General features: G+C 31.7%; 1 protein-coding gene across 12 annotated transcripts in view; it reads right to left on the bottom strand.

The window, feature by feature from the left end:
* LOC127734058 (protein unc-13 homolog B-like) overlaps nt 1-23760 on the bottom strand; it is a 166763-nt gene that overhangs the window by 136773 nt on the left and 6230 nt on the right. For 11 of the 12 annotated variants that reach the window (XR_007997393.1, XR_007997394.1, XM_052243657.1 and 8 more), the window contains exon 2: nt 12006-12035. Coding sequence is in view for 10 of the 12 variants with exons in the window: in XM_052243657.1 (XP_052099617.1) it covers nt 12006-12035 (30 nt within the window). In the remaining 2 variants the exon portion in view is untranslated. Of the gene's footprint in view, nt 1-12005; nt 12036-19117; nt 19277-23760 lie in introns of those variants that run through there. The other variant, XM_052243665.1, reaches the window with a different exon arrangement.

The raw sequence follows: 23760 nt of genomic DNA, 5'->3' as shown, positions 1-23760 counted from the left end.
TTCATGTACATTGTACCAATATAATTTACCATGGATGCGTCATAGGTATGATTTAAGGTTATATCTCCAAACATACAATCTAGGTCGCACACACATTTAAAGATGTCCTGAAATGTGTAAGATGCACCTCGAGGGCGTTATCAAAATTTGATGGTTAATGTCAAATAATAGATTTCTATGATTTAGGAGGGGTCTTTCAGCAATTTTACCTTAGTTAACAACATTCTGGTGTAAATAATTTTACTTGCAAAGGGGCTAAACCTGCCACAATGTGAAAATTAACATAAGCACTATGGGCACTTTAATAAAAGTTTTGTGAGCTCGTCCAAAATTTTAGTAGCATAGGCTACTGTGCCTTTGCTAATCTTTTTCCCTGCTTAGTATCGTATTAAATACATTTTGTCAATGTTCAAGTTTATTATTTCCATAAAATTGGAAGAACAATAATAAACACAATATTGAAGTTTCAGATGTCATACATAATTATATGTAGATTATTACAAAAAACATATTTTGTGAATTAATTTGTAAAACTTAAGGGTGTTGCTATTGCAACAATTGAAAGTGTATATAGCCAATTGAATGCAGACGCTTTCATTCACTGATATTAGAAACAATGATGGGTTTTTATTTCTTCAGATAATTATTTGCCCTTCAAGGTCAATTGATTGATGCATTTTAATTGTTTGTGAAGAGACATTAAATAATAATTAAGATAAACAAAGTCCAGAAAAAAAGGCCATTAGAAATACCCTAGAAATTAGAATAGTAAAATAATTACTAGATATACAACATTATCACACCTCCAACTTAGCTGTCATAAAATGCTACCGAAAACATTGTCCAACTTTGTTGAATAATCAAATATGACAAATGAAATAATATAAAAATCATCGTGTTCTGCAATTTAAAAAAAAATGAAGAAAAAAAAAACAATTCGTTTGAGATTTTTATTTGAATTCGTTAACAATTTCATTTGATATGAAGTGTGATTCGTTCAATATTTCACCAAAATCCTTTACTCCACTCCACTCCATTTCCTAACTCCCATGTTTTCACTCCATGACTCCACTCCAACACTACAATATTCCAACACTCCAACACTCCACTACTCTACTCCACTCCACCACTCCACTCCACTCCACTCCACTCCACTCCACTCCACTCAACGTTTTAGTACATGCCGTTCTATTAGAATCATTTCGAACAATGAAGGACCATATGCATACATTGTAGCTTCTCAATGGCAAAAGTGAAAATCATTAATATGTATTTGGTCACTAGTAACAACTTCTTAAAGAATGAAAATCATTGGTACATGAAGAACAGTTCTCACTTACTGCACAGAAACAACTTAAAACGCCTTTTTCCAATCAATCAAAGAGCGCAACTCCAGAGAAGCAAAAATAAAATTGCCAATATTAAACTTGACCTTTGGTTTTATTTTGTCATCAGTACGTAACAACATATAAAATTTGAAAAGCATTGGTTCAACAATTTACTTTATTTCAAGAAATCGACATAAATCGGTCATTTTTCCATTCAATGATGGACCATAACTTACAATGGCAAAAGTGAAAATCATCAATATCAAACTTGACTTCCATTTTCTAATCAGTAACAACAAATTAAAGGAGATGGGTCCAGTAAGGGCTAATTTTGGCCTAAAATTCGAAATACATGTGATGATAAATTTTTGACATTTTTTAAACTTGCGTCTCTACTTCAGTTGATTCAATTAGTTTATGTAAAAGATTTGAACTGATTTGGTCATTAAAGATGCTCAAATTAAATCTTAAATATAAAAAATCTATCAAATATGCCACAAAACGTCACTTTTCAGATGGTTTTTGTCTAAAATGGAAGTGGCCGCATTCGTGATCAGTTTCCACCTTTATATATATGTTATGTATTATCATCAAATACAACATATAAAAAAATATTAAGACTGAACACAAGTGCAGCCACTTCCATTTTAGACAAAAACCGTCTTAGAAAAAATTAGCGCAAATGCTAAAATTATGAAGACTTCAGTAATTTTGCATGAATTAATGATGCTAGTACCTGATGCATGTGCCTTGTATTGTAAAAAACAGCCCATATTTATGTAACAGAAGTATTCTACTTTCCAATAAATAGCTAAAAGTTTATATTTTTAACGAAATTTTAAAATGCTATATTTTGGGGCCAAAAAGAAGTCTTATCGGGCCTACTCCTTTAAATAAAATTGGTCAAACGATTCAAAATCATTTCAATTTCCATATAAACTGAAATTCCTCCAGAATTGTTAACAGCTGATTTTCGACTCAATCCCAACTTGCTGATGAAAACCTATCATCAATCTACATCTGAATAAATTAACTCTTATATTGCTAAAAGGAGTAGATATCAGGCTTAGTGTTAATTTGATTTTGAGCCCAAACTGTCATTAGCAAGTTACAGTTAAAACATTCATTTTTAAATTATCATTGTAATAAAAATACTCTATAAATATAGATTAGAAAAAATCCAATGGTCTTCATTATAATAAATTTCATGGATTTCCAAGGTTGAAGGAAATAAAAAAAGAGCAAAATATGTAAATCAGGACTGAACTTTCAAATGCAAAATAATACATTGATAATCTAAATCTAATTACAAAATGAGGATTGATTCATGTTAACAAAAGTTCAATAAACTTAAAGCAATTCCAGCTGAAATCATACGTCCCGTAAACGGGCGTATAAAAACTCACACATTTTTGTTTTATACTACAGGTATATTCTGAAACCAGTGAGCAATTCTATTACAACATCAAGATCTTAAAACTAAGGAAACTCTTATTTTTTATCAAAATACTGGAAATCATATGAATTGTCTGGAATAGTGATAGATGACAATGCAAGCGTTTACTCAACAGCGTAATTCAATAACAGATAAAACATATCCACTGAGTTCTTCATGATTTTTCTTGTTTACTTTTCATTAATACTTCAGATGTATTGTATTGTCCCCACTATTTCATCAATACCTTTGACATGTCCTCCAATAACCAAACTTATACCAAAGGAGAACTGGTGGGACAATGATACAATTAGCCTCATTCAATATCACTATGTACCATCAAAGTAAATGAATAATTTATTTGAAAAGAAGTAGTTGTTTTAGAGGAAACTGTAGGAATTTGATATCATGATCTATTAATGCTATTTTGCTCATATTATACTTTTTAATTTCATGGTAATGACCTTATTCACTCAGGACATGATGATAAACATTTCAAATTGTTCACAAAATTGTATGTATCTGAAATGTCACAGCTATCCTCTAACAAAGTCTGGCAATATAATACAATGCTAACTGTTGTTATGTAATACACATATATAATTAGCTTTGACTAATAAAATAAGCTACTGGGATAAGAAGCAATCAGTCTGGAGTATTATTATAGGTATTATTTTTGTCTTTCCATGGAAAGAAAAGGTCAGTTTGGACCTCTAGAAATAAATAAGTTTTTAAGAGCATTTTATTTTAAAATGAGTTCTTATTTGCTCATTCAGGTTTATTAAAAGTTACTATGTCTAATATTTGATCTGATCTATTTCTTATATATGTAATCTTTAATTACTTAGATGGTCTTAATCCCCAAATCTCCATTGTTAGCTTAGTTTGATTATTAACACTGATATAGAAGTAAAATTCAGCAAGTATTTAAAGTAGGTCATAGTGACTCTATTGATAGGATTTAGCTGGCATCAATTAATACATGCAGTTGCATTAAAATTAAAAATCTAGTTAAAAAATTGTGAGTCACTTTGAATATATGGTGACTCATGAACAATAGAAAAGTAACTCTTATGTGATTAAGGCAGAAAGGTAATTTTTAAATTACAATTAAAGGTGATTCGTCAAACATTGATCAATACATGTGCATAACCTTCTTTATTAATAGCTGGGGTATCTTCTTTTAACAGTTTTTTGAATAATTTTTATCTGTAAATAACCAGCAGTATGTGTACATCAGAACAAGTCTTTGCATTGTGCTTTTATTGATTATCACAAGGCTTTTGATTCATTTAAATAGAATAGCTCTGTAGCATAAACTATTACTGAGTCGTATTGATGGAAATATGTTCTATATCCAAGCCATGTACATCATGTATAAGAATACAAAATTGTCAAAATACTTTCTTAGCAATCAGACTACTGTAAATTTACTCATGCAAAAAATTGTCTCTTGAACTTTAATTACTATTTTCAAAAGACTTGGTGCAGTTTGTAACTAACTTTTAACTAGGCATATATATAATGGTTTAAATCCGTAATCTGAAGGTTCACATTATAAGAAACTTTTTTCACCTCTCTTTATTTTGGCATATATTGACTTAAAAAACTTCAAAAAGCAATCATGTTCCCTTGAAATTTGACTAAAACATGTTTTGGGATGGGAATAAAAATTAGGAATGGTTTAGCAGCAAGAAACTCTTTCATTAACATGTTCAATGGGACTGATATATTTGACTGAAGTTATAAACAACTGTCTGGCCTGAATGAGTAAGATGGATTGTGATAATTAGACAAAGCCTCTTGTTTCACATTTCAATCTATCACACCATCTTTTTATTTATGTTCTTCCATTTTGTGACACAATAACTTTGTATGACATTCAGTTGTTGAGACATTTTCTTTGAATTTTCCATTGAGCTGAAACATTCTTAAATCCTAACTGCTTTCCAAATGTCTGATTTATCATACTACTGCATATGTTTCCAAATGTCTGATTTATCATACTACATGTACTGCATATGTTTCCAAATGTCTGATTTATCATACTACATGTACTGCATATGTTTCCAAATGTCTGATTTATCATACTACATGTACTGCATATGTTTCCAAATGTCTGATTTATCATACTACTGCATACATGTATGAATAATTGAATCACAATAAGACTAGACTCTTTACTATGATTACAAAAATTACTGCAGTGTCGCTGACATCAAACCTAATAATCCTTGATCTTCTCCTCCATGTAATTACTTTTCCTATGTCAAATCCCTTATAAGATAGATGGACTAAAAGAAGATTTACCGACCGTGCGAGGGATGTACATCCAGTCATGGTCGTTAAACACTTCCAGTTAGAAGATTCAAAATCTAGGTCAGTCAGGAATTCTAGGTCAAGGGATCATTGATCATGATCAATTTATAAAAGAAAAAGATAGATTGTATAGAAAAGAAAACATTACTACAATAAAGTCATTATTTGTGTTGATATGACACTGGAATCATATTTTTCTATATCTTTAAATGTATAACTAGCACACAATAATTCAATTACATTTTTGTAAAATGAATGTATACTTAGGGACTTTCCTTCCGTTTAGAATTTTCCTCAGAATTCGGTATTTTTGTTATTTTACTTTTTGGTCTAAGTCAACATCCAATACCTTTGAGCATTTGTTGTGGAAATAAACCTTCTAAACATGCTACAATTGTAAATCTGTTTTTTTGTTGTTGCTAAACACACTGAGTGAGCAAATTAAATCAGTGTACAGCTCAAAGGATATTCCATATAAAGCACATGTATACACATGTTACATGTAGTAGGAGCGATGATTGTCCTGCTATTTATCATAATATTACACATGTACATATGATTATGTTACAAAATCAGAATTTTCCAAAGGAAATCTACACAACTGCCACCTCACATTTCCTAGGAAAATCCATCTCAAATGTTAGGAGCAATGTAATGTTTCCTGCTAAGTCCTAAATAGAGTAATTACTCAAATTTCTGGCAGAAAAAATATAATTTTTTTTTCAGTTTGATTTTAAATTATTTAGATGGGTAAATCTAAGCAATCATTGATTTTTAAGATATAATTTCTGTAATAAGATTACATTATAAAGACCCCATCATAAACAAAATTGGAAAAATCTTGATGTTGAACATTCTTTATATTGATAATAGTTTTGTCTCCTGAAACTGTATAGACTTCCCCTTTAAAAGACCTTGCCAGATGGACAATATACTCACACACCTCAGGCCATTTATGAGCTTGCCAGATGCTTTGGACATTTATACACTTCAGGCCATTTACGAGCTTGCCAGATGCTTTGGACCCTTGTACATTTCAGGCCATGTATGAGCTTGCCAGAATGATTGAACACTTAAACACATCAGGACATTTATGAGCTTGCCAGATGCTTTGGACCCTTGTACATTTCAGTCCATGTATGAGCTTGCCAGAATGTTTGAACACTTAATCACATCAGGCCATTTACGAACTTGCCAGATGCTTTGGACACTATCTGTAAGACTGAACAATCATTTTTCAAGAGATATTTATAGACACATTAAAAATGAAGTAAAGTAACTACTATAAGGTTGATGTACACATGCACAACTTTACCTGTTACTCATAGTTACTAAGAAAAATTAATCAAAAAACTAAATTTTAAAGTTGACACTTAAATGAATATTTGAACTATACAAATGAAAGTCAAGGAGTTGGGTTGGGCGCCTGCAAACATGTTTAACCCCGCCAAATTATGTATGTGCCTCTCCCAAGTCAGGAACCAGTAGTTGTCCTTTGTTGCTGTATATCATATTTGTTTTTCGTTCATTGTTTAGTACATAAATCAGAATGTTAGCTATAGTTTTCTTGTTTGAATAGTTTTACATTTGTCATTTCGGGGCCTTTTATAGCAGACTATGCTATACGGGCTTTGCTCATTGTTGAAAGCTGTACAGTGACCTATAGTTATTAACTTCTATGTCATTTGAACTCTGGTGGAGAGTTTACTCATTGGCAATCATATCACACCTCCTTATTGTTGAATTTATCTTGGAAGTTCAATATTTTTGTTAATACTTTTTTATATATACATTGTGTACATGTATATTAAGCTTTAAACAATTGGTTTACTTATCTAAATTCGACTCAATTTTGTCATGCAAGGCCTTTTAATAGCTTTCTATATGGTATAGGTTTTGCTCATTGTTGAAGGCTATTCATCAGTGACCTATATTTGTTAACAGTCTAATCATTTGGTCTCTGGTGGATAGTTGCATCTTTTGCAATCATACCTCATATCCTTATTTTTAAATTACATAGTTACATGTATCATGGTTATTGCATATCCTGAACTATAATAAATTATTATCACGTCAGTGACATTTTATACTAGGAGATTTTGCTTAATAAATTGAATCTCAAAAGGAAACCTTTACACAAAAGCATGTTATTGAAAAACTAATCACCTGAATGCTGCTTTGGGAAAATAAATTATTCTGACTTGTCAAATGATGTTCAACTAAAACGTTAGTTCAAAATATGCCACAATGATTTTATATGGAACGACACTAAAGGAAATCACTTAAGAGCTCTCCAAGTATTGAATCAGATTAACAAATTCTATTTCATCCGCTGTCTTTAGAAAATTTAAACAACTTTTTACAGCATAAAATCAGTTTTGTTTTCGTCATTCAATTTATCAGAAATGCACGAATCTTTAAATGATTTTTGTTTCTCTTCAAATTTTTCCAAAACATGAACCAATGGCAAAAAATTGCTTTCACAACAGGCATGGCAAAACAAATAAAACAAAATAAATTAGGTTTGAATAAAAGAAGAATGTGTCCGAGGACACAAATGCCCCCACTCAAGCTTTGCAATTTCCCAAGTTAAAAAAGGGCATAACTCTAGAACCGTAAATGACTCACTGCCCTAATTCGTAACAAAAATAGGACGGATGGATGGATGAAAAGACATCAGATACTATGATAGTCAAGGGTAGTTCTTATAAAAATTTGTTTTCCAATTCTCCTTCTGTTATTTAGCTTGGATCTAATGGTGAAATTACAATGTTTATATTTTGAAATGCTATTATATATCTTAAAGGTTAACATCTGAATAGAAATGTGTTAAAAATGGTATTTAAATTCCATATATATATGCATGTACATTTAAACTGAACACTAGCTTAGCGAAGGACCTTTAAGCACAGACAATGACTGAAGATTCCGATGTTTGCTTTAAATTCAAATCAATTTCTATAGAAATGAATATAATGCTTATTAATGCTTATTTTTAAATCCTAACCAAATGAATTCCATCAAAGTATTTTGATTTATAATTTATGGCTAATGCCGATGGCAATTGTTTTTATCAGTCATAAATGAAATACATTATAACGTCAAAGAAGCTTAATATATTTACAAATATCACAATAAGATTGAACCATAGCTTGATAGGTCCCTCTGGACTACCAATACCACAAAACACGTGAGATCTAAATAAGCACTATTCCAGTGTATCAAAGGTTGTTATACAGCTAAATAGCAGTGAAACTGTGATGCGTCTTTAGCTAACAATTTTCATCTGTTAGCAGGTAACAAAAATTCAATACTAATTATTCCAGCATTGTTAATTTCCTGTTATTTTTGTAAACAGGAAGAAAAGACAACACTAGTTGAACTTGAGGCTCCTAGAAGCCTGAATCTATCACCCCCTCCCCCCCCAAAAAAAAATTCTTAGAAACCAGAAATTTTGAACCAATATTTTTTTTGACAATCATGCCGTCTTTCGACTACTATCTTAATAGACTAAGAATTCCAGTTTTCCTGCTTAAGGCCCTTGTTCTATCCAGATACTCTGGCTTCCTCAACCAATAAAAGTTGGCCGCTGTTATATATATAGCAAAGTGTGCTGAAAGTGGAGTTAGACAACAACTATTAGTTGCCACTGTTATATAGCAAAGTGTGCTGAAAGTGGAGTTAGATACCAACTATTAATCAATCAGTCTATTGTGAACCCAAAAACAGAGCACCTGAGATCACCCCCAGTTTTTGGTGGGGTTTGTGTTGCTCAGTATTTAGTTTTCTATGTTGTTCGTCTTTTGGTCATTTATTTTTTTTGCCACAGCGTTATCAGTTTATTTTTGACTTGAGTTTTGAATGTCCCTTTGGTATCTTTCACCTCTTTGATCAGATCTTTAAATAATTTCTGATCTTTCAAGTGATAAAAAGTTCAGGGCCATATACTTAAATGGAACCTTAGAACATTAAATTGAGAAATGGTGGTACAGGTTACAAATGGCTTAACTGCAATCCCCCATTAATAAAAATTATTCCATTTACTTTTTGTAACAGAAAAGTTTAGGACAGGCAGATAAACATGCAGTCAGGTTAAGGATGTATTCTTCTGATGTGTCAGTCTCGTTGAAATCTCGTTCAGGAATTATTTCCAAAGCGTGTGATACAAGTGGATAATATCAATGAATTAAAAAAAAATATAATCAAACTAAAAGCTGTGAAAAAATTGTGTACTTACAATAAGTAGATTTTGAGTAATAAAATTTTCAAATTTTATAACCAATCCGGTCAGTGTCATCAGCCAAAATGTTGAATAATGGGTGAGGGGTACAAAGAAATGATTTTACCAAAAATATGTACATCCCATATCAGTTTTTTCTTTTCAAAAAAATAGAGAGAAAAATCCCAAATTTACAAAATCAATTTGACACAAATAAGCAACAAAATTTTATGAAACTTTCTAATATCAACACCAAACTATATTTTTTTAAGTTAAATTTATTCAGATTGGTCCACTTCATCTTAAGTGAAAGTATGAAAAAAAGTTTAATTGTGAAACTGTGATTTTTTTTTCATGATAATAGCCCAAAAATGGGTAAAAATTGATGAAAAATGGGAAAATCATCAAAAATAGGGTATTTTCAAATGGCTGTAGCAAAAAAAGAAGTGCACCACCATATGATTTTTTCTTCATCAATTACTTTCTTACAGCATGTACAACCATATAAACCCAAAAATCAGGTTAAAAAAAAAAGTTTAATTCTAGAAATTTTTGGCTCCTCAGAGGTGTGTACATGTACATCCTTAAAGAACTGCTTAAAAAACTTTGAAGACTGTCTAACCTTCTCTCCTCCCTTCCATTTTATGTACACAGCAGACCTGACACTGGTCCAGTCCATGGAATCAACAAAATCTACTTTGTGTATAATCATGATAGTATTATCTCTCTGCTAAAACCAATTAAATATTTGATACAAGTCTATTTTACTGCCTGGTATTGATTATGCAGAAATTATTTTCTGAGTATAAAATTGATTTTTGTTTATTCTTCTGATCTGTCAAAAATCAATCTTGTATGTTGAGTTATTAACTTAATCTTTTACTTTCTTCAAAGAACACACTGCACATGCCGGTTTAGGGGGTATGTCAATGCAAGATCCTAGAAATTAAGAGCAAACATTTTCTGTTGATTTTTTTCTTACTACAATTACAAACTGACCACTTGATGTACTTTGGTTCATGGTTTGCAGGGAAAAAAGTTACTGGTTCATGCATGTAGGATTTAGAATTTACATGCATTTATTGAACAACGGCTGCAGAATTTAATTTTCTTACATGTCTATATACAAAATATGGTTTTAGAGTACCTAAGTTATACCATATTCGTAATTAGATTACAATGTTTAATGACTTTAAGGACATAAAATGCACTTAAATTTGAAAACACCAAAATATACTTGAATTGTTTGTATATATCCATTTACATGTAAATGAGTATAAATATTGCATATTTGTTTCTTCATTAAAATCCAGACACAGGATTGTTTTGAATAAATTGAAAGTAAAAATTTGTTTAACCCTGCATCATTGCTTGTGTTTCTGCCCCAAACAAGGAGAGCAGTTCAGTGATTTTCATTGGTTGCTGTCTAAGTGTCTGATCACAATTGTTTTACCTTTTAATTTTATTAGCTTAAATGAGGCTGTTAGTTTTCTCTCATATTTTCTCATTTCAGATTTTTTGTTGTTAGGGGGTTTTACTGTTTACTATATGGTTTTGCTCATTGTTGATGAGCTGTATATCCTTTTCCTTTGGTCTTAGGTGGATAGTTGTTTTGTTGGTAATTAATCATACCACATTCTCCTTATTTATCCTCATATTTTGATCTTCAGTTCCACTGTGTTATTACAATGGATTTGGTTCAATAAGGAATATCACATAAAAATAAAATTTAGCATACCGGTTAAGTACAGTCTCTAAATTATTGCTTTGCTGATGTAATCTGAATATAATTTGTTGACATGCACATATTTACACAATGTAAATAAGGTGGAAAGCATGTAATAAAGAAATAATCTGCATCAAAACCGAGTCAATTTCATTAAAACTAGTCAATATTTCATAATCACTATCCTAAATGAAAAATAAGTTTATTTTGTCATCAAAACAAACATTTTGTACTTTAGATCTGTTCTGAGAAATGGATGAAACCAGAACTCAAATCTATTCTTTATACTATCATTAATTTCATAAACGTAAAATTGTTCAACTACTACCAGTACACAAAAGTCCATAGCACATTATTATAACATTACAAAGGGATGATCTTCTCAGTAAAATCTTAAATTATATGTACAAAGACCAGTGGTTTATGTTGTATATTTGTTCACTATGCAGGGGTATCCACAAAACAACAACTCAGTCATTTACTAAACAGTCCCATTATCTTTATCCACTTCCCTTCATGTCCATTGCATTTCTGTCTTTCAATTGCTGATGTCACCTGGGCCTTTGATCTAGTGACCTCAATATTATCATTTCAAGTTTGGTATTAATTGGCCATTCATATACATTGTACATGTATGGTTCAAACATACATAACATTTAAAACCAGAATTTTGCCCAAATTTCAGTCTATCAAAAGCGGATGACCGTAACCTTTGACCCTAAAAACCAATAAGATGTGTGTCCATCCTGTAGGCCATTAACAAACAGTTTGGTAAAAGTTGAACATATATGGTTCAAAAGATAACAAACAAACATTTTGCCACATTGTTACTCCCCCTTACTCCCCGACAGTCAACCGGATACATTGTATTATACATGTAAGCCAAGTTCAACTTGATCTCAACATAGATCATCCTATCGTACAGTGATTTATCCAACATTAACTGATGTTACAAATGAATAACTGTAGGTGTCTTACCTGATGGTCCTATCAGTCTGGCCTTTTTCACTGAAAAATACAAAAAAAGGTTAAGCAATACTCCAAATTTTATTAAACTTGTACATTTACAAAAAAATGTATAAACAAAAGTAATTAATCCAGTTTAGATATTCTTAACACATTTCTTGGATGAATACACTTGTAATCCATGGCCAGTTGAGATGTTCTAAACACATTTTCCTGTTATTTTGTCAGGTTAACATGGTTAAGATGTTCTAAACATATTTTGCTGTTGTTTTGTTATGTTAGGATGTTCTAAACACATTTTCCTGTTATTATGTCCTGCTTAGATGTTCTAAACACATTTTTCTGATGCACTATATATATACACTTTGAATCCAGTTTAGATGTTCTACCCAAATTTTCCAGTTTTTTTGACCGGTTTAGATGTTCTAGATACATTTTCCTGTTATATTGACCAGTTTAGATGTTCTAGATACATTTTCCTGTTATTTTGACCAGTTTAGATGTTCTAGATACATTTTCCTGTTATTTTGACCAGTTTAGATGTTCTAGATACATTTTCCTGTTATATTGACCAGTTTAGATGTTCTAGATACATTTTCCTGTTATATTGACCAGTTTAGATGTTCTACATACATTTTCCTGTCATTTTGACCAGTTTAGATGTTCTACATACATTTTCCTGTTATATTGACCAGTTTAGATGTTCTAGATACATTTTCCTGTCATTTTGACCAGTTTAGATGTTCTAGATACATTTTCCTGTCATTTTGACCAGTTTAGATGTTCTAGATACATTTTCCTGTTATATTGACCAGTTTAGATGTTCTAGATACATTTTCCTGTTATATTGACCAGTTTAGATGTTCTAGATACATTTTCCTGTTATTTTGACCAGTTTAGATGTTCTATACACATTTTTCTGTTATTTTAGCATGTTAAGTGTACAAAACAATGCATGATTTTACTGGTAGCACAGAAAGAACGGTAGATGTTCTTAATATATTGTTTACATTTCATGTTACAGCCCATTCCATTTTGTCCTGTTTGATATTCTTATACATTTTCCTATTATATTTTCAAAATACATCATATATACATGTATGTATGCTTCTATATGACTATATCTTATAAGTACCATTTATACAGGTCTATGTACATTTTTTTTACATGTTTATCAATGCGTTATATACATTGTCCATCTAGATATAATAAATAAACTGTTGGATCTATTAGATGATACACATCATAATTACCATAGATGTTCAAAGTAAATATAAAATCAGTAGTTATGAGAGTATGAATATTGAATAACATTAACAAATGTAGCAAATAATTCAGACTTAAGGGTAAAATTGTATATAGGAACACAAGCTTACTTTAGCCAAGTTAAGGTACAGGTTACTGGTAATATATACATTCAGACAGCACATTAATGAATGCATGCTTGTTATGCTTGTACACACGGTCCATTTCTTGTTCAATCACTCTTGAGTCTTTAAATATTTTTTGACATTCAAACTCTTGGAGTACATGTATTTATTGTATGACTTATTATTTTATTTTTTTTCAAATGCTTTTCAATTTAGATGAACATATATATTCTATTAACTTTACATGTACATGTATGAATACATTTCACATATATATACATGTAGAAATAATCAAGACAATTTACATATATACATTCCATTAAAGTAGATAAAAATGATGTTGATATTGTTTGTTTTCATTTTGTTATGCTGTCACATGCTATGAAATGAAAAAGATTTGAATATTAGAGTAAATACAATGTATAATGTACATTGTACACATGTCTAGGTATAATTAAAAATGTATAGAAAGTACATGTATACATGTACATTGTTGATAAAATGTAAACATTCACTATATGTAGGCTAGCTAATTTGTACTTTTCAAAATAACTTTTGTCACAGGTGTAAGGGCCATTTCAAAGAATTTGACTTCAAAGGACTTTACTTACTGACTAATGGTATTAAATTGCAAAATTCAACCATAGATAGATCGTATTTATAGAAAATTTTGTTTGTTAAAAGAAATAGATAGCTGCACGCAAGTTTACAATTAATAGTTAAAACGACAGAAAGTTTTAATGACAGAGATGCCCATGTTATTTCAATTCAAGTGTAGACCTCTGTGTAAGCTCCATTGTGGAAATGAATAAAACTTCGTAAAATTACGATTCTAAAATTAATTAGATATAGGATGTCACATACACTAGCTGCTGGTCTCTCAATGATAAACATCGTCATATAGAAATTAGTAGTTTGTGCCAAGAAAACAAAGCCTTTGGGAACATAAATAATTGATCATTTTATGAAATATTGTAATGGTCAGCTGTTTGGGACATAGAACTGTTATTGATTGTCCTTGAAAACAAAGTTCTATTAACTCATATGGACAATCGTGACAATATTATTAAAATACCAGGGTACTTTTTCTTTTAACTTTACGTCATTATAAATGTAAATGTACAATGTATCTGGTCAAGAAACTTTCACACTAATTACTGCTGCATGTTTAATGTACATGTACATTTACTGTTTAACAAGTAAAAAATTATTTTGTTTCTTAGCTTACAAAAATAAAGATATTGTACAAGGTACAAGGTATTATAACCAAAGTATACAGCTGTATACATGGTTTATGAAATGCAAATGTAAAATACAAATTCATAAAACATTAAAAGCTAAAATAAAGCCTCAGAAATTGAACAGAAATTGTTATCTTAAACATGGTGTTAAACGTTTGAAAAATAAATGAATGATAAATAGCCCTTTAAGTGATACATTGTAGTTCAGGTTAGTAATAATCAAGGTTTTTCTCATACACACAGTACTTCTGAGGCGTCTAAAATTTGAGGACCCAAAGCTTTTCCACTTGTCTCTCATATTATACATCTCATGATGTAAGAGCAACCCAGTGGAGATGTGTTATGAATAAAAAAATGTGTAACTGCTGTTCACTAATTAAATGCTGGTGAAATATTAACCAATGGCTAACAAAGCATGACAGGCCAGACTTCTGTGATGTAATTGACTTGGAAATGTATATTTAAATGTACAAAGAAATGTATATGAAGGTCATAATTTTTGTGAACAGGCCATCCTTTTGAGATCTACAAAGCTATATATAGTTTATAAGAAATGGTGCTTACATGTAATTTTGTGTTTTGTGATATTCCTTACAGATATTGAACTAAGTACTAAAATGTTTATGTGCATGTATGTGATGATGCAGTAATTAAATTGAGTGTTTGTTGTTGGTTGCTGTCTGTCATATATATTTTTAGTTTTTGTACATTAATTATAATCAGGCCTTTGGTTTTTCTAATTCAAACTGTTTTACATTTTGTCACATGTATTTTCTAGTTTAATATACAGTATGAGTTTAGCTCATTGCTGAAGGCTGTATGGTGACATAAAGTTGCTCTCATCTACTTTATCTGGTCTCTGGTAGATAGTTGTCTCATTGCCATTTGTAATCATACCACATCTTATTCTAATATTAATTATTACAGGTTGTGTTAATTTTCATATCATAAGTTGTGACTATTACAGACAACTACGTATATTAACATGTATCAGAGCTCCAGATAAGAATTCACAAATTGGGGTTTTTACCCATCATTTTTTTATGTAATTGGGTGATAGAGTTTTTTAATTGCATTATCAATTCCGATTCACCCCTCAAGCAAATATCAAATTGGGTTTTTCACCACCAAGCTCCTTAATGTATTGGGTTTTTTCATCAACACAATATTGAATATTTAGGCATGTTATAATCACATTATATCAACCCAAGATGTTTTTCCATCTTTAATATGTTTCTTTCTTTGTATATGTGCTAGCTGTTTTGTTTGGTTTATTCACTGACGAGCAATTGTACGTTTGATTTGTGTCCCGTTTTAAACGTTCTGCCAGTTTTGTATTTTCTCGCAACTTATATAAACTGCAGCTGGTATCAATAGTTGGACAGTAACTAATTACCTTTCTAGATCCCATATGATATCCTACAGTTTATTTGGGGTAGGTGTGGCTTAGTGTTAAGATTTTTATGTAATTTATGTGAAATTCAGGTGCTGTAAGAAAGTTTTGCCAGTCCTTTCACCTATTTGCCAGATCTACTTTTTAATAAAAATAATAAGTAGTTCCCAGATTTAAGATATACCCCAAAACCTTGACCAGGTTTAAAGGATGGCTTAATTACGGACACCACATTCAACTTCAATTTACAAATAATTCTGCAACATTAAATAAATAAATAACACTTGCCAATAAGACAGCTACCTTAAGCATACAGAACAATTATACCAAAATAAAGAAAGTGTCAAGCTGCATTGACGTAAAAAAACGGATATGTGTATTCATTCATCAACTAAAAATGAAAAAATAATATATAAACTAAAACTATACCTGAATGTTTTTGTTTAATTTAATTAACATAAATCTGGGTTAAGTTGTCCCTTATTAGAACTTTTGGTTTCCGATGCTTTCCAACTACATATCATGTCATAATTAATTTGGCCTTTCACTTTTTCCTAATGATTTCGTTCTTGAAGAAACCCCGTGTTTATCGTTCTTGCAATGTTCTCGTTAAGGTACGCAAACACGCCCGTGCGTTCGACGGACGCTTCATAAAACACTAGATGAGTCTTGTTATCATCATAACTTGTCCTCAGCTATCAAAAAGAAGCTGAAAACATGCTTCTATTCAATATTTTTACCGGACATTTACTTTCGTTTTAATTCATTGTATGTTACGATAAGTCCCGAGCAATTCGAAAAAAATATGAAAACATGACAAACGCTAATTGGATAAACGCCGAGAAGATCGAAATGTTTTCATAAACACGTGTACCTTTTGAGCAACGGAAAATTCCAACAGGGACCCATTTCAGCTACTTGATGCAGGGCTCTATTTTTAGAACGAAAGGAAATTTCCAATTATAAATATTATAAAAATAGATTTACGCGACGATTGTAATTAGATAAGGGTAAATAACACAAACGATAGCGAATAAAAGCGTTAAAAACTCATGGTTTTGGCATATAATTGGGTTTTCCTTTGAATTAATTGGGTTATTGAACCCTGCAATGGGCAATTGCATTGGGTTTTTAATCATTTGTATTGCGTGATCACGCAAATACGCAGCTTATCTGGAGCTCTGATGTATATGTGCTGCTTTGAAAGATTGTACAATGTACATGTACACATGCAACTGTCGCCAAAGTACATGTACAAAAAATGGATATACATTGACATTGTAGGAACCATATATATACATGTGTATCTGTTTACTCCTATTGTCCAATTCTTGGTTTCAATCAGCCATCTCCAAAATTTTAGTCATTGTCTTTAAAAAATCAAAATCAAGAAAAATCCTTAGGTCAAAAATATTTTGGATAAACAGGTTGGGAACTAATAGATTGAATACTCATTGAAATGCTATAACCCATTTTGGTTCCAATTTTCAGCACTTACATTGTATGGAGGGGTATGTCTCACTTTAAAATTTTAAAACAGCAATAAGGGTTGTGAAAAGTTATCAATTTGTTTTAAGTTGTAAGTTTGGTTTCGGAAAGCAGTGTTCAGTAAAATGCAGCTGCATGTACATTGTACATGTAGTTATACATTGTAAGTGCTGCTGCTTTGAAAGATTGTACACATACACATGCAACTGTTGCCAAAGTACATGTACAAAAAATGGACATTGACAGTTCATGTTGCATGTAATAATACAAATATCAAAATTCAAGAGAATGTAAAAAAAACATTAATATGACCCTACAAGCCTGACAATTGTATGTTACTGATAAACTAGCTTCAGGAAATCATGGTATTCTAATTATTAGTTGAAATTATGTTTTGAACAATGTTGAATTACATTGTATCTTTTAGAAACTGTGAGTACTCTTGGATACAAAATGTAGGAGTTTTTGTGTCTTTAGTCATGAACCTTGCTATTGTTTTTGTACCTGCCCAAAGCCTGTAGCCTGAAAGTGGTTGTCATTTACTGCTGTTTGTCATGGTTTTTTTCTATCTTTTTATATATTTGAATTTGTGTACTTTCTCGTAAATTTTCTCTTTCTATGTCAAAATGCTTATAGCAAATAACTTATGCTGTACATGTAGTTCAGTGGTTGTCGTTGGTTTGTGTCTGTCATATTTGTTTTTCATTAATTGTTTTGTTACAAATTAGGCAGTTTGTATTCTCGGTTGAGTTTCACAATTCATGTCTAGGCCTTTTATAGCAGACCACCCATTATGGGTTTTTCTCATTGTTGAAGGCCATAGGTTGCCTGTAATTGCTTACATGTACATTCACTTCATTTGAATTCTGGTGGATAGTTGTCTCATTGGCAATCATACCACATCTCCTTTATTTTTATCATGTTATTAAGTCACTGTAAAAAACCATTGTTCTATGACGTCGTTAACACAGATTGAATAATTATTCTATTTAATACTTTACAAAATCTGAGATTGAAAAAGAATGGACTTCCCATGATGGAAATGACAATATCCATGCGAACTGAATAGTAGTACGTAGTGCAAACTTTAAATTTGTCAGCTTTTGGGGTAGCTGAGGAACCATAGCTCTTATGTCCTTATGATATTTTTTGACAATTTGCAGACAATAGACCACAAATTGTCAAAAAATATCACAAGGACCTTAGTCTTAGAGCTACGGTTCCGCAGGTACTTATTCAGTTATTGGGGTTTCAATCTAGCAATTTATATAATTACACTCAACATTGTTAAAGGTCGCTGCTGTTAATTGAAATTTTCTTTTGGATTTATGCACTAAAATCCAAAATTAGGAATATTTTTTTAACAATTATTCATCTATTTGTGATTAATAATTAAAAATACTGATGATTTATAGGACCATTTAGGATACATTGATTTTTCTTTTTTCGCAAAGGCTTTAGACATTAAAAAATGAACCTCTCCCTTTTTCGAAAAATACAGTTCGTGTTGACATTTTACATAGGTTCACATAAATGTGAAATCGAATATTGCAGTTTATTATTTATGAAATGAATGAAAATTATATATTTTGTGAATCTCGGCAAGCTGTTTTAGCGTTCATCTTTACTTACCACACACACAGAATAACGACATTATGTCATCTCCCTCCATATTAATACAGTTTTGTCCTGAAAAACTCTTAAATCCATTTCATTTTGACAAAATACGTTAATATGTGATTATCCATACTCGCATCTGTCATCGACAGTGACAGTATCCGCCATCTTGTTTACGTGACGTCACATATCAATCATAAATATTCATTATTTATTGATTTTTGGCGGGAACGGCAATATAAACATAAATATCCCAGATTATCATTTATTGGATCATTTATAGAAATCTAGTTAATAAAAAATCACAAAATTCAAAACTTATTTCTTTAATCTTTTGATCACTTTCATTTCAACAATTCCCGGCGAATAAACTGAAAGAAGAGCTAGACCAGAGACAGTTATATATCACTCATTCTCAATTTAGGGTCGCAATTCTATGTACCGCAGTGTAAAAGACATATTCAACCACAGACTTGTACATTTCTATATATAGTCGGATAGGGGATACCGGTGCGGAGATAGAAATAATTGTTTTCCACATGTAACTCTCACAATTTAAACAAAATCCAGCTTTATGAACGTCAAAAACAGTATTTACGTTACTGCCCACGGCAAGGTATCAAATTATTAAAATCTCAGTCTCGTGTTATTTGAGTTATTTGTGCACAAAAAATTCTGCAGTTATTTGAAGAATTATCATACTTTTCAACTGATACTTGTAAAATGCATACACATAACACATTTTAAAAATCAGATTGCAACGAACTCTAAATTTCCGGTGTCACCAAGTCCAAACTATTTGAATTAATGTGTTTCTTAAACGACGTTAGCACTGCATTAAATGTAGTTATAGTAAACAAAACCTATTTGTTTTATTCCTTAGACACATTGTTTTAGCTGACAAATATCAAATATAGCAAAATTGTTCTGTTCACATTGATTTTGCATTTTTTCCATACCAAGGATCATGGTTATAAAAACAGGGGATATTTACGTGTTGCACGACACAACAATAACACATAACTCAAATGTCAACAGCTCTTAGTTATTGGAGAGGTGGAAGTATATGTACAATTTTGACATCTGTACTGTCTTCTACATAAACAGTTAGTATTAACAACGAATTACTATCTAGCCAAACATATTTACGTTACGGATATTTACGATACAAAATATACCTTTGGAACGGACCCAGGTACTGATCATCATTTTAGCACTTTTCAAAAACAGCGTCTATGACGTCATTGTTTAACACGTTGTTTACAAGATTTCATGGCGTTACATATCCATACATTACAGTAGAGAGATAAAAGCAAATAGAAGAGCAAGGTAACTATGACGATGTTTGATATATATTTTTTCTTACGTTTTGAAATAAACTGATGAAGTAGCAGTTTAATTGTATTCCATGCTTAGTTCTTGTCTTTTTCAAATACACTTTTTGTACTGATCATTTACACAAGTTAATTGAATGGGGAAAGTATTTACGTTACGATTGGGTAACGTAAATATTTTACTAACTATAACTGAATTATAGAGTGAATACAATAAAAAAAAAGTTGTCTTTGTGATTTTAAAGTTGGTTTATAGATATATGATGCTAGTTTCAGTGGTTAAAATTCATAGAAATGAATATTTTTCTACTGTAGCTGCATTAAAAAGATGCGTAGTAATGCTAGAATTGTCGTGGAATTTCACCATTAATTAAGCAATCAAATCAATAAAACGTGCTAAAAATGCATCTCAACATTTATATTATGCTATATAAAGATAACAAAATGAACAAAAAACAATACATACAAGTTTACCAATTACTACAACTAATCTGCCTTTGGGTCTAATTGTAACGTAGATATCAAAATTTTATTATTGCTTAAAGGTAAATTTTTTATTACATTATTATAACATACATTATGTTTACCTACCTAGACTTCTTACTATTCCTATCTTCATTCAAAACAAAGTGTTTGTTAATATAGTTCATATTTTGATATCACTAAATTAACATAAAACTGGAACATTATAGTTCAGTTTGATGCAACATGTACTCCTTTTTCAGGTATACATGGCTAAGTCACGAAGTCAAATCCAAAAAGAGTACAGAGAGAGAAAGAAATTGAAAGAGGGAAAGAATTATTTAAAGAAAGAATCAGCCAGGGTGATTAAATACTATGTTCCAGCAGCTGAATTGCCAACTAAGGAAAGAAAAAAAAGAAACGAAAGAGCAAAAGTCCATAACCAAACACATAGACGCAAAAGAAATGCAGCAGCAATGGTTTTTGAATGAATCTGTTACAGAAAGCAGTGGTTATGAAAGTATAGGTAGCCCATTGGTGGTAAAGTTGCCACTTGTTGGAAGGAGGAAAGGAGGAAAAAAGAAAAATACAAGAGCTTTAGCTAGAGCCCATGGTGCAATGAAGCGTTTGAAAGTAGAAAAGGAAAAGCTTCTGAAAAAATTAAAAGCAAAGTCCAGATGTAACACAATTGTGTTCCATACGTTAATCATCAGGAAGTAACTAAATACAGCAAATCCGAAACGATTACATGTAACCTTTAGACACTTAATAACAATCTGTACGAATATTATAGACCTATACCCTGCAGCCAATAAATGACCATGTCTACTGTGAAATAACATGTATCCGTCAGGGGTTAATTGCATAGTTTGACAATTAACCACAGACTAGTATTACTCCACAACCAGACTACTACGCAACCTGCCAACAGCTATGGGTCATTGTGTAACGATGGATGACCCCACTGAACTATATAAGATCCAGCTTTGGACTCGAACGATATAGATTCGTACAGATAGATTCCGACAGGAGATTCCGCCAAGGTCTCCCCCCTTGTGGGTAGGCTGGAATTAATTCACTAACCATCCGAATTACTCAGTCAGGACCGAACAGTTATACCACTATACGATCAGGTGTCCGTGTGACGATATGAACATTCGAACAATTCAACTTTAAAGACAGTTGTGAACAATCGAACATTTGAACTTTAGAAACAGTCTTAACTTTGTAATTACATAATAAAAACTATTTATCCACTTACTGACTTCGTTACACAGACAACTGAAAAGGCTCAGCACTAAGATTAATTCCGGAACTAGAAGGCCATCTGAACCTTGTACACCTAACAGCAAAACTGAATTAGAACTGAGAGAATTAAATTTGACACCCAGAAGAAGAGAGAGGGTAAAGCGAAAGTTAATGTTGAAGAATGTGGTGTTGCACGAAATTTCAGAAGCAAGAGCTTCAACTTCGTCCATGTATGAGAGACAGTCCATAGCTAGACTAGTGTCTGGAAAGTTGTCAAAGAAATACAGACTCAATCTTGCTATAAGTAAAGGAACTGGTATATGTAGAAAGACTTTGACAAAAGTGTCCACAAAGCGGGTAAGACCAGACAGACGTATTTGTGCAGTCAAACAGCTTGCTTTAGATGTTGAAGATTTCATGAGCAGAGAAGATAATAGTCGCATGCAACCAGGAAAAGGGGATGCAATTAAGATTTCGAAGGGAGAAAAGAAGCAAACAATTATTCTAACAAATTATCTTGCTGATCTACATAAGAAATTTTCTGCAGAAAACCCTCAAGTGAAAATTTCGTTAGCAACCTTTTGTCGTTTACGTCCACGCCATATCTTAACAGCAAAGTTCATATCCCGAACATCCTGCCTATGTATTAAACATCAGAATATGGCCCTCAAGTGTCAGACCCTTAAGAAATACAACATTTTCGTAAGAGAAAATCCTGAACACTTAATAGGTCAAAGTCTTGAAATAGAGCGTTCTATGGACCAGCTGCTAGAAAATCGAGTGGCTTATCGAGTATGGAAACAAGTCGCTGTTGAAGATAAAAAGAAAATGAAGATTATAGAAAATACAGTAGAGAAGAATGAATTTATAGAGATGATGAAAGTTGAAATGAATCAGTTTGCAAGTCACGTTGACAGAGTACGGTGTCAATATAGAGAAATCAAAACACTTAAAGATAGCCTTAAAGAGAAAGAAATTTTAGTCCAAATGGACTTTGCAGTGAACTATTCGTGTAAGTCTCTTGCAGAGGTACAGAGTGCCTATTGGAACCAGACCCCAGTCACCATACACCCAGTAGTTGTATATTTCCATGGCCAATCAAAATTAGAACACAAAAGCATCGCAATAATTTCTGATGAACTTTCTCATTGTACCAGTACAGTGTGCACATTTCTTGATTCTTTAGTTCCAGTCTTGAAGGAAATCTGTCCAAATGTCGAGTTTGTCCACTACTGGACGGATAGTCCATCAAGCCAATACCGCAATAAAACCATTTTTGACCTCGTTGCAAATCATTCATCAGTTTATGGAATTCAGGCCCGTTGGAATTATTTTGAGGCTGGGCATGGCAAGGGACCTTGCGACGGTCTTGGTGGAACAATCAAAAGAATGGCTGACGAAGCAGTGAAGAGAGGAGCAGTTGTTATTCAAGATCCAAAAGAATTTTTTGATTGGTCTATAACTTCAAACATGAAAGAAGTGAAGTTTTTGTTTGTAAAAAAAGAAGATTGCAAGAAGAAGCTCGACCAACTAAATAAACTAAAGCTGAAGCCAATTAAAGGAACAATGAAGTTTCATGCTGTAGCCTATGACTTACAGACGGCCGAACTTTGC

Source organism: Mytilus californianus, unplaced genomic scaffold, assembly GCF_021869535.1.
Source record: "Mytilus californianus isolate M0D057914Y unplaced genomic scaffold, xbMytCali1.0.p SCAF_3, whole genome shotgun sequence".
Taxonomy (NCBI): Eukaryota; Metazoa; Mollusca; class Bivalvia; order Mytilida; family Mytilidae; genus Mytilus; species Mytilus californianus.
This window is presented reverse-complemented; position numbering and strand designations above follow the sequence as displayed.